The following is a 12,426-nucleotide window of genomic DNA, read 5'->3' on the forward strand; positions in this document are numbered from 1 at the left end:
AGAGAGCATCAATTTTTTTAGACCAAAGGGCTGCATTTTCTCAGCCTCCAAGCTCCTGTGTGGTTTTTAATGTTTGAATACCCCTTTCATTTACTTTTGCTGCTCTGATGGGTTTCACCAGGCTGTATATTATGTATTTTCTGTTGCGTTTATAGTTTTCTTGTTCTCATTCTTGTTTGTTACTTTTATTTTCAAATTTTGTATTGCCCCATGTTTGCACATTGATAAATAAGATTTTCTGGTTTATTGTGAACTGCTTCTTTCCCCTCCTAGCTCCAGAAAGAGAAACTAGGAAGCCTTGGCTTCCTAGTATATCTGAATCAGGGTTCATGGTTTGTTGATCCGTAACAAACAAACAAACAAACAAACAAACAAACCATAATTACAAGCAAACTTTAAGCCATAGTTGTTGGCCTATGACATGTGGACTTGTTAGGGAGCAACAAATCATGATTCCTAGCTTGGATGTAATGGGAAGCCAAGACTTCCTGGTTTGTTCATCGTGCCTGGGGGGAATGAGGAGGGAGTGATTGAGCATGCTGCTCATTTACAATAAACCACAATCTGCCAGAAAATCTGACTTATCATGATATGTGGATGTATATGTGATAGAGCATAGCATAAATCTTTATATATAAACCAATAAGGGTGCCATTCAGTCACCCCGTATGACCCTAAAATAGTGAATCCTAAGCTTATGGTTCCAACAAGGGAATTCAGTCTCTGCCTTGAACTCATCATGGAAACTATCCCTCATAAGATTTGTGTTGTTACGTTGCCCCAAATACACACTGCAGGAAATCTACCAATATATTAGGTCTCCATAACCATTGATAGCTTACAAAGGGCAGCATTTTTTTAATTATTTGCCCAAGTCACCTGAAAGTCAGTTTTCACAGGCTTTAATATTATGTTTTGTGTCACCTCCATTCACATGACTGACATTTCCTCCAACCTGCTGCCCAAAGTCAATAATTAACCCACCCTGTGAAGATCTAGATGTGTGTCAATGAACAAGGAGGACCAGTCATTTCAGTGGCTCAAGAAACAGAGCAAACACCCCCCCCCACGAGGCAGAGGGAGTCCCCACCCTCTCCACAATCCCCAAGACTACCTTTCTAGATTGTTAGGCAAACTCCTTCCTGACATCAGATATAGCAGTTAGTTAAAAACCCCAGCTTCATCAGTTCTCCCAAAGTGGCATATGGGAAAATGTCTGCACAAATTAACACAGCCCCAACACTGTCTCTTTCCCTACAGCTGCCTGATACCTCAAAGAAAGGAACTCCCCACAGGTCAAAAGGGGGAAAGCTATTAATGGCGTAAGTGTCTGTGCAAATTATTACACCTCTGCAGCATACTGATTCAGCAAGGAAATTCTATAAATTACTTAATACAGCTAAATTTGAAAGTGCATTTCTAAGTACCCTAAAACTGAAATTGCTCTCAAGAACTCTAACAGAGTCGGTTACCTCTTCTTAATGAGGTCCAGTGCAGAGCCTATAAATTCATCCTTCATTTTCTGCAGCTTAGCTCCATAGCTGGATATATCTGTCGCTTCTAATAGCAATGGGCAGCAAGAAGACTGGTTTTCAGGCACCACTGGCTGTCCAGCATGGTGGAGGACTTCGCTTAGTTGTCTTGCATTCAATCCCTGAGTCTCCCCTTCAGCAAAAGTTTTCCCTCCCTCCTCCCTAAGGGCTGCAGCAGACTGTAGAGGTGGTCTTGGAATTGGACTCGAACAAATGGGGACCGGGATTCTATCTGAAGTTGGCACCTCATAGCGCTTGTCCCTAGCCATAGGCATGTTCATCAGGCAGAAGCTCCTGTCCCATGTAGATGAATTATCTTGATAGCCAACAAGGCCAGAAGTGCTCTGGGTATTTTCATGAAACACATCATCATAATAATCTATCGTTGCAACCGTTTCTTTGGCAAGAACTTGCTGGGCACCTGAACAAGGGTTCTGGTTTCTTTTTTCTTCCAACTTTTGGGTTCCTTCCTTCACATCTTTTGTCACTTCACCGCTGCCACCGAGAAAACATGTCTCCTTGATTCTCATCCGCTTGAACTCTTCAAAAGTTGGAATGTAGAGTCTCTCTTTGAAGTCCCCTTTTTTGCTCAGCTCCAAAATCCTTTTGGTGTCTCCTTCCCCCTCATATCCCTTTAAGGATCCAGTCGTTTGGGACTTGACCATGTCCTGGCCATCACTGGCACAATGGAGAGTCAAGTTGGGCGAGCTGTTCTGTCTCCTGATCTGCAATCTTCTCCGAGCTTCTTGCTTGATGTCTTCTGGGTTTGTTAGTCGGCGAGAAAAGCAAGGCCGATGACTCCCCAGAGCTGTCCATGGCCCGTGAGTGAGGGTGGCATGCTGCACAAATATGGTGCAACAGTTCACCGAACAACCGTTCTTATATTGCTGGCATGCCCGGCATTCAGAGCATTCCCTTGGAACCAGATCATTCAAGGAAACCTGAGGTCTGAGAGGCTTGCAAATCTCTGCAGCTTTACTACTGTGAATTCGAAGTTTTTCCTTTAGGGTTTTTTTGGCATCCCCATCCACGGAGGAGAAAAGCCACGGAGGCACTTTGGCACAAGGAGGAAGGGCGACGTCTCGCGCTGCAGGTGGAATTCTGTCCAACGCGAGAGGGAAGTGTCGGCAACATTCAGGTGAGCTGGGGGATGGAGTACCTTCTGCAGAACACTTTGACCAATGAGCTGTGCCTTTGTAACGGACGACAAATTCTTTGTCTACATTTCCATAGCGGGGATGGCAATGCGGATCAGCACCCGTGGCCCAATGTAGATTCTCCACACTTCGATACAGATGTGCCCCTGCAGTGCTGTCTGCTTTGCTCACAGGATTAAAGTCCCCAGTAAAAATGCGAGCGTCCAAGTTCTTCAGAGGATGCATGCTGCTAACTGAGAAATCCTTTAAGCCATGTTGTGCGTACAGCTGATTATTCTGGCAGCTCAAAATTACCCGACAGTGTTCCTGCCTCTCATCAACGCTGATGTATGTCATAGCAAATTGACGCGGACAATCTAACAGGCTGATGCTTTTTGAAGGAAGAGGGCAAGAGGAGGAAGGAGTTGTCGGACTGCTCAGATGCTGTTCAGGAGTCCTAGCCACAGACAGCAGGGCTGTGCTATCAGGGTGCTCACATCAATGAGCAGGCACATCTCCACTGTGAGAGCACGTGCGGATGGAGAACACCTGATGATGCAAAGAAGAAAAAGGAGCTTACAGAAGAGACACAGCATCCAAAGAGAAGACGGGTAGCCAACGATCACAGAAGTAACCAAAAGGAAGCTTACCTACTACCTCCGACTTTGGAGCTGTTCAGCATGCTCTGTGTGGTGTGGTGTAGTGGTTAGAGTGTTGGACTATGACCTTGGAGACCACGGTTCAAATCTCCACTTGGTCATAAAGCTCATTGGGTGACCTGAGGCCAATCACTGTCTCTCAGACTAGCTTACCTCACATGGTTAGTGAAAAGGTAGATTGAGGAGTGGGGAAATTATTCTCCCATCACCACCCCAGGAACCTCATGAAATCATGCAGAGTATTACTTAATTTTCTACCTTAAAACTTCACTGTGGCTAAACATGTGAATGTGCATTTCTTACAGGCAAGCCCACTACATGAACCACTACCCCACATGGGATCTTTCTGATGTATATGGATTTTGTACTAGAGTACTTACACCTGAATATGATTCCCCCCCCCCAATAATAATAATATAATAATGTAAAGCCTTGCAGAGCATCCCCAGTTTGCATGAATAAGATGTCCATGTTTTCCCCAAGGTTATTTTCTCTTATCCGCTCACAACCTCACCTGGTCCTCTCCGAGCCTAGGAGGGCTTGTTTTGAGATGCTTGATTTTCTTCATGCTTTAATTATTTCTCCTCTGCTGTTCTCTCTGGGGAAGGCTGCAGGTAACGGCAAAGAAGCATTTCTTGTGTGATCAAAGGGTACAACTTGATCTGCCAGGAAAGACAGAATAAAGACAGCACGAGAGGTGAACGTTTAGCAGAGAACAAAGATGGCTCACCACAGAGCAGCACTGGCATAGAGAGAGGTGGGAATCTGTCAGTGAAGAAGTTTCATAGTACGATTCTATAGATTCAATGGAAATTACTCCCAGCAAATTGCAGCTACTGAAGCAGTCGCTGTGAGTTCTTCTCCCACAGTGTGAACCTGGTGCTATGCAAACTATAGACACACCAGCAAGCCAAGTGCTAGATATGTCAGTGAGTCAGGACGTATGGTCTCTCTGACTTAAATTTATTTTTTTAAAAAATAATAATCAGATACACACTTGCACTTATGCATATCTTTCCCACTACGTTAAAATAATGCTCCTGGGACTATGTGAATTGGCATGTTGGTGTTGTCACAGTGATTTGCTAATAGATTCTTAACACAGCTGCAACACTATCAGCATTCAGTCTGAAACCAAACAGAAAATCTACACTCCCCCACCAGACCTTATACCAGGTCTGAAAAACTTTATAAATGTCCAATTTATCCTGCTGTTCTTTGTCTTCAAATAATTTGGCATATCACTTTGTGTAAATATAAAAGTAATTTTTAATAAGAAGTCACGCTGAGGGCATTTGACTCTGCACCACCTCACAAAAATCTATCCAAATGTCAGCAAGACATGCTGGAAACATAAAGCAGGCTATATGTGTGTGCCTATGTGGAAAGAAAATCAGAAGTTTATGGGGGGAAATTGTTAGTATTATGCAAAATATGATTTTTATATACTATACCAGTGAGTCTGTTGCAAATTCTTCTAGGATATCTTAAAAATGTTATACACCCAGAACATTGTAACTGGAAAAGAAATCCGCTAAGTACAGCAAAAAAAGAAGCTAACAACAACTCAGTGTACTGTGAGTGTACTCAGATAATGCCAACTGAACAAGAGTGGTTTAATAAACATGGCACATTACCTCACTGAGCTTACTGCAATGCTATGATTAAAAGAAGGAAGAAATAAGAAAATAACACTTTGAGAAAACTTGGTTGTTTTTTATCAGTGCTATTTTTCTAGAAAAAGAAGTACTCACCATTAATGCCTCCCTCCTTCTCTTATAATGGCACTGCCACCCACCTGAAAGGTGCCGGAACTCAGTTCCATTGGAAAAAAGCCCTGCTGTTTACCCATCAAATGGAACAGAAATATAGTTTGGAACTATTTTAAGCCTTTTAGTTGCTGATATAAATTTGAGATTCTTGGCTGCTCCAGGTGTCGTGTTGATGGTGCATTCATTATTATTTGTGTGCTCGTTGTGGTATCAAGCCATTATAAATGATCCCACTTTTAACATTGTTTGCACCTGGAAAAGATTTGGGGCGGAAATACTGCTTTGTTCCCAGTCACAGCATGTCCCATAACTTTCCTGCTGAAATCCTACAACTTTTTATACAAAAAAAATGTCCTGGTTTATTTTAAATTTTTTTGTCCTGCTTTTATTTATTTCCGCTATTTCTACACCACTTAATCACCAAGCTTTCGAAGCCGTATACATACACGTTCCAAAAAGCATACAGTAGGTAAAATCAATCAAAATTAATCATGAAACCAGACTGTTGTGCTACAGTGCCCCTCCAAGCAGCAATAATGCAATAACATTGGGGAAGCATATAGAGCTGGACAGGGGATTGATGTGTGGAAGGTTCAATATAAATCCACTACTAATGCACTATTGCTGTGTCAGTGACATGCTGCAGAATACACCTGACAAAAAACCGCACCAGTCTGTCAGATGAATTGCATTTGGAGAGTTTATAATATAATGAGCTTGCAAGGGAAAGGCCTTTTTTCTCATCATTGTTGCATTTAGTAGTAAACGCATACGTTTTATGTTTGTGTGTGTATATAAAATGAAAAACGAAGAAAAAAAGGACTTCATCCTAAACCAAGCAATGGACAATAGAATTCAGAAGGGGGCTGAGAGCTTAGACACCAGCTAGGAACCCCCATCTAACCAGAAGGTCCAGAAAAGAACCTTCCTAAGAAGTTGCCTGGATATGTTTAGATGTGGCAAGGTTTGCTGTGTGATTTGTGCTTTGAGTATCAAGGACAGTTGACAATAAATTTGTAAAAGCTGCTGAATACCTGCTGTTGCTGTGGTAGAGTTCCAAGGCTAATCACTAATAACTTACAGAGTGTTGAGGAGTTTAAGAATACTACCTAGCTTCTTACAAATTGCCTTGCAGACGTCTCTTGCCCATGCACTTTGGAGCTCATGTTCCTCACTGGACCACATTTGGAGCCAATCTCCATGACTGAATGAGTCATCACACAAGAGAACTTTCAGAACACTGGAGATGAAAGGTCACCTAAATTTTCTTTTCGGTTGAATCAGTTCGCACATTTAGCTGTGATCCATCAAATGAGGGTAATTCAAGTGGTGTAGATATATGCATGCAGACCTCTTATGTCACTTCATCTCCCCAGATTTCAGATTTTAAGAACCCTTTCACGGCAGATTATGTCCCAGTTTCTGTAAGCTTCTCACATGGGATGCAATTGTGCCTGGGCTAATTTGCAAGATGGCTGTATCAAGGCCTGAGATAATTGAGGTTCAAATCCCTACCCAGCCATGAAGCTCATTGGGTGACCTTGGACCAGACACCAACCTCTCAGCCTAACTTATCTCACAGGGTTGTTCTGAGAGTAAAATGGGGAAGATGAGAACCATGTATTTCACTCTGGGCTCCTTGGAAAAAAGGTGGGGTATAAATGGAATAATAATATTAAGAAACTGAAGGTTTGAATGAGTCCTATAGCTTAGCCGGAGCTGATAAGCCTCTGTGGACACCAGTCAGAGTTTTTTGCCACATCAATCCACGTGACTCCTGGGAGAAACAAATCTCATTGCTTACATAACATTTGCTAATTCGCCTGACTCAAAAAATGTTTAAACACACACACACACACACACACACACACACACACACATATCACAAACACACTGTTCTTTGACAAGCACTCGGCAAGCAACAGGACTCCTGCCCACAGACCATTATTTCTTCCCCATCTCCCCTTGAACCTAGTACATGACAGATTTGACACCACCAGCACCAAAATCACTGAAACAGGTTTAAATGTCTTCCATTCCAGTGACACTGTACTGTACTTAGCTGGCTCATAAAGCTGCTGCCCATCTTCTATTCTATTCAAAATCCCTCCCCACCCGCACCACAGCAAAGTATCTGACATATTTAGAGGATTATGCCTCACTGGAATAAATTATTTCCTCCCAAGTCTGCCTCCTGCTTGCCTGCCTGGCCCAGCTTTATTAGAATTAGTGGGAACATCAGGAGGATGAAAAGAGACAAACAAGACAGGAAGAGAGAGGTAGGAGGGGAAAGAAAAAGAGAGAGAAATATTTCAGCACAAATTGGAAAGGACTTATAAAAGGAGCAAGGCAGCCTACAAAATCACCACAGACCTGAGCTGAACTGGTATGTCAGGCGCCCAGTGATAATGGGCACATCTTAAAGCAATGGCAAAAATAAAAAACTGCAGCGCAGGTTGTTCACTCTGCTCCTGTAGGGATTAGCTAGCATAGCATTTTGATTCTGGAGAGCGGGTTCCTTAGATTGTCAAAGAGGAGATGGTTGACTCCATGCCTGGGAGAAAACTGCTTTGCTTGCATTTTTCCACTTCAGTTGACACCTCTGCCTGCTCCCTTCTTGCATTCCACATGGTTAAATGCGGCACTGGCCCAAGGGACTGGGGGGGGGGAGCAGTTCCACGGCACATTACCCTGCACCTCCCTCTATCATCTACTTCCTGGAATAATAGCTCCCAATTAGTAGAGAACAAAGCACCTTGTGACATAATGCCAAACATGACTCTGGGGAGCAGAATGTAAGGAGCAGAGGCCAGAGCAGCTGGCTTTGCTGCAGCATTGGCTAGCAGCGGGCAGATAAAGTGTGCCTGGTCTCGTACCTCTCTAATTCCCACAATTGATGCTTCTCAAATCTCAGCAGTAAATTGGCAGTGGAACAGCATCACTTAAGAGCATCCAGCAGGGAGCCCTCAATTTTATGGCCCTTCTCCTAGATATTTAACCTATATATCTAGCAGAGAGAGCACATAAAGTATCTGATATCAAGACACAGAAGTTATACAGAGTGAAGCCTATCTCCTAATGCATCTCCCCCTCCTAAGCAGACAACAGCCGCCACCCCAAACTAATTTTGGTCATGTCATTGTATGATACACATGGAACTAGTTGACATCAATGATCCAATGTGCATTTGCAAATGAACCCATTTGAACCCATTGAATAACACAACTCCATGTGAATCACAGCACAAGGTGAGCAAAAACATTGCTTCATGGTGGGTTGATCGGTGGGTTGGTCGATAGATAGATAGGACCACCAGCAATGCTGGTAGGCGGAGGATTGTAAGGAGCCTTATGTAACCTTTAATGAGATTTTATAAGTAAAGAGCAAGCAACAAGAAGCCAAAAGATGCTCACTGAAATTAAAAGGCCTTTGGAGTCCATTTAAGAACCACCTAACAGGGAGCTACAAAACATTTTTAAGAAAAGCAATTCCAGAGATGCAGGCGCATCACTAAAAAGGCCCTGTCCATGGTACCCAACAGCCTGATCTTTGTGAACCAGAACAATAGCACCTCTGAGGCAGATCCTATGGCATGAGCAGGTTCTATATGGGTGCAACCAGTCCTTAAAATAACCTCCAAAGCATTCAGGCTCCAAACACCAGCCTGGCTCACAGCACTCTTGTGGAGCAACATCGCAGAAGAGTGGTTTCAGGCAGCCTCCATATGGAGGCTGTAACCTTTGGATCAGCACCATGAGACTTTCATTTCTCAGACATCACTTTGGGGATACTGTTAGCTTTTAACTGCAGATAAAGCGGGCAAGATGACTGTGCCATTTGGATAGCAAGTTCTCCAGTAGTTCCAAGTCTTCACTTCTGGTAAGCACTGCTTCTCGGTTGACATGCAAAGTCTCCAGCATGCTCAACATCAGTAGGAGGGACATTGTCTCAGCTCCAAAAACATCCCTGGGTGGTTAGTAGGCAGCAGGGTTCTGGCATCGCCCATATCCAAGCATTGTAACGCCATCTGAATTTTACTTGAGCAGCTTGTTTCTTTGCTGGGAATGAGGCACCATTTCAGACAGAGGTTTGGCCTGTGCTTTGGTTGTGCCTGACCCCAAAGCTTCTCAGAAAGACTGAATGGGAAAACAAGTCTGCAAAACAGTTGCACTCTTGCGCCAGGAGGGAGTATTTGGGAGTTTGCTGGGGTGAACCAGGGTAAGGTTTGGATCTGAAGAAACTAGCACCTTCACAGACCCCCAAAATGCCCCCAAGCTGGCATGGTTAAATCCTCTCCACTTGTTTACAGTGGGAGAGAAATCAAGTTTTTTAAATAAAAACAAAAAACAGAAAACGGCTGATGAGTGCAAAACTGCTTACTGCCAGTCTGAGTGCCTAGTAGGACACTGGATTGTGCAGTTTGATCACATTCAGCCCCTCATCTCACCCTGGCCTTTAGTATTTCATTCTAAAGCTGAGACTTATCAGGATTCTGCTGATATACTATCAGTAAAATGGCAATCATGCAGATTTCTAAGTGAGCAAATATAAAATATTTTAAAATGTCATTTTATTTACTATCATGTATGGATTTTAGTTAACATCCACGGGTATAAGCAAACTGGATATTTATTAATAAACTTCTAATTCTACCATACCTGCTGATGCAATGCAGTGTGTATGTATACTGTGCCATATACAACTGATTATGTTCAGGAGAAGAAAAGAAATCTAGATCGGAGTCCCTAAGATGAGTGGATGGTAGCTTGCACCTCTCCTTCTGGTCAGCAACTGAACAGCAATCCACCCATCACCTATTATTCAGTATAGTTTCTAGTAATCAGATATTTGAGAACATAAAAGGAGTCTCATAACCAAACTACCAGAAAAGCCATGGATCATTCTACTATATTAGTTTGTCTCTGGGAGTGAGCAAAGAGCATATTAAGCACAATGTCTAACTGCCAGACTCACCAGTATACAATTATAAAAGAGCCCAATTCCCAATCCAGTTCCCATTTACTGCGCAGAACCTATATGTTGCCTATAATTTAAGAATTAAGCACTGTTCCAAAGAGACACCAACACTGTGGCAGTTATTTAAAAAAACCCTGTACAGATAGTCAAACTATTCTGGGGTGAATGTGGTCACCTGTACCATTCTGTTACAGATTTTTTTTTAAAAAAACCAATGATAAGTGGCAGATGTGTGGTGAAATATGAGGTAAAGTGGTACCCTATCATCCTTGGGGACAACTAAATGTGACATTAAAAGCACAGCTTGGCATAGCACATATAAAGAGTAGCCAATGTGGTGTCCTCCTGATGCTGTTGGACTATAGCTTCCATAATTCCTAATCACTGCCCATGCTGTCTAAGGCTGATGACAGTTGTGATCCAACAACATCTGGAGGGCTTCAATTCAGCTACCTCTGGTGTATATCTTTTAACAACTGCAAATAACAGCTTCAGGGGGTGATTTTTTTATTGGGACTATGGTGTGGGGAAGAGAGTTCTGCAGTTGCGATTCTTATTCTGCCCCTTTTTGGTAGCTATGGTTTACAGTTGTTGCTGTTGGGTTTAAAAATAAATAAATACATACCCACCAAATTAAGTGTTTTACATCACATATAATTTGGTCCTTCCGGGTCTCCCCAAAACGTCTCTCATGCAAGGGAGCTTGTTTGCACAAAAAGACCTTCTGACAAGTTGGGTAATGGATTTGTTTAAATTGCAATGGGCGTATCGTAAAATAATCACAAAATTTGATTACCTCTATCAGCATGCTGCTGTTTAATTTAATGAAATGCAGAACTCACCAGCATTCTTGTATTTTTCTCCCTTAAGCAGTTTACCTGGGAGATGCGCCATAGATCGGTGCTCTTGGCAATAGGATCATTGATACAATCCGAATTGCCCTACAAATTAAGTCTGCTTAAGCTCTCTGCATCTGTGACTCAAGAAAAGGCATATGAGGCATGGGCACATGAACACAGCCAGCTAAGTTTACACTCCCCCCCTCCCCCCGCAACCTTGGCAGAAAATCTGACAACCTTAATGCTATGACTGACCCCAGAGCAAGATCCCAGGTCTTCCTCTCAGTGCTTACCTAGGTGCTATCTAAAGACCCAGCTAGATTTTATGCACAGATGGGTGCATCTTTCTCTATCCACCTAACCCTTTTCCTAAAAAAATACCCAAAAGTGAGACTGAACGTTTTACTGGAATAAATTTTTCTTGGATTTTCCCAAACTAACCCCATCCACCCAACTGCTTTTGGTGGGAATAGATTTTGCTATTACTTCAAAGCTGCAAGCTCCAAAGTCTTCAGAAGGAAGGTTAAGTATCTAGGGATTTGGTTAACATCAAGAAACATAAACTTATATAAAAACAACTATGAAAAAATCTGGCTTGATGATATATTTTTGTTAAAATTATTGTGTTGAAATATGTAATATTTTTTATTATTTTTTATTTTTAAATAAATTCTTCAGAAGGAGAAAAAAAATTAAAAATGGGAAAATATCTATTTTGGACATTATCTATGGGTAAAGTTGACCATAACAAAAAATGACAGAAATGCAAGCAAGTGCCAGTTTTTTGTAGAACTAAATTTGCTTTTATTGAAATGTTATTCTTTATTTATAATATGTTACCGTATATTTGATTTGATTATTGCAATCAAAATGCTGCTTTTTATTTGGTTAAGGATTGGTTACTGTTGCAAACTGCTTTAGGCTCAGCTTGGTTGTTAGAAAAAGCAGCACACAAATATTAAGGTAACACAAATCAAGAATTGTGCAAGCCCGTTCCCCTACTGATCTTCACTCCCAAAGTCTATTAAACACTGGTATGACAGTAAAGATAAGCTTTTAAGGGTTTTGCTGATGCATGAAATTAAAAAGAGTAAATTAGATGCTACTTTAACGGTATTATTAGAAACCATGTGTGGTTTTAAAAAAGAAAATGAATAGTAAAAGTTTGTGTATGAGTGAGTGAGCGTGCAAGCGCATTTTTATCAAGACTGCAGTGCTGGGAGGAGATTTTGCTCTTCCCAAGAACTCTCCTCCCTCCATACACACACCAGGCATGGGGAAAATCACACACACCCTTCAGCTTACTACTTCTTACTCACTTCTTCTTTTGTGGGGAGAGAAGTGTGGTTGCCAGCATGGTGCAGTGGTTAGAGCGCTGGACTAGGAACTGGTCGAAAAGGACCAAATCCCCATTTAGCTATGAAGCCCATTGGTTGATTTTGTGGGGCCAGAGCTGTGAAATGCACAAGGGGCACAATTCCTAGAACACTGCGTTGCTAGCTAGCTAGTCA

At 42.2% G+C, this 12,426-nt stretch overlaps 1 protein-coding gene across 2 annotated transcripts in view; it reads right to left on the bottom strand.

The window, feature by feature from the left end:
• LOC308593781 (uncharacterized protein) overlaps positions 1–12,426 on the bottom strand; it is a 69,224-nt gene that overhangs the window by 15,838 nt on the left and 40,960 nt on the right. Inside the window, exons 2-3 of one of the 2 annotated variants that reach the window (XM_081206462.1) lie at positions 3,842–3,935; positions 1,473–3,217 (exon numbers count right to left, since the gene is read on the bottom strand). In XM_081206462.1, the coding sequence (XP_081062588.1) occupies positions 1,473–3,025 (1,553 nt within the window). In that variant the 5' untranslated portion in view covers positions 3,026–3,217; positions 3,842–3,935. Of the gene's footprint in view, positions 1–1,472; positions 3,218–3,841; positions 3,990–12,426 lie in introns of both variants that reach the window. The other variant, XM_081206461.1, reaches the window with a different exon arrangement.

The sequence above is a fragment of the Podarcis bocagei genome (assembly GCF_964188305.1).
Source record: "Podarcis bocagei genome assembly, chromosome: 1".
NCBI classification, from domain to species: domain Eukaryota; kingdom Metazoa; phylum Chordata; class Lepidosauria; order Squamata; family Lacertidae; genus Podarcis; species Podarcis bocagei.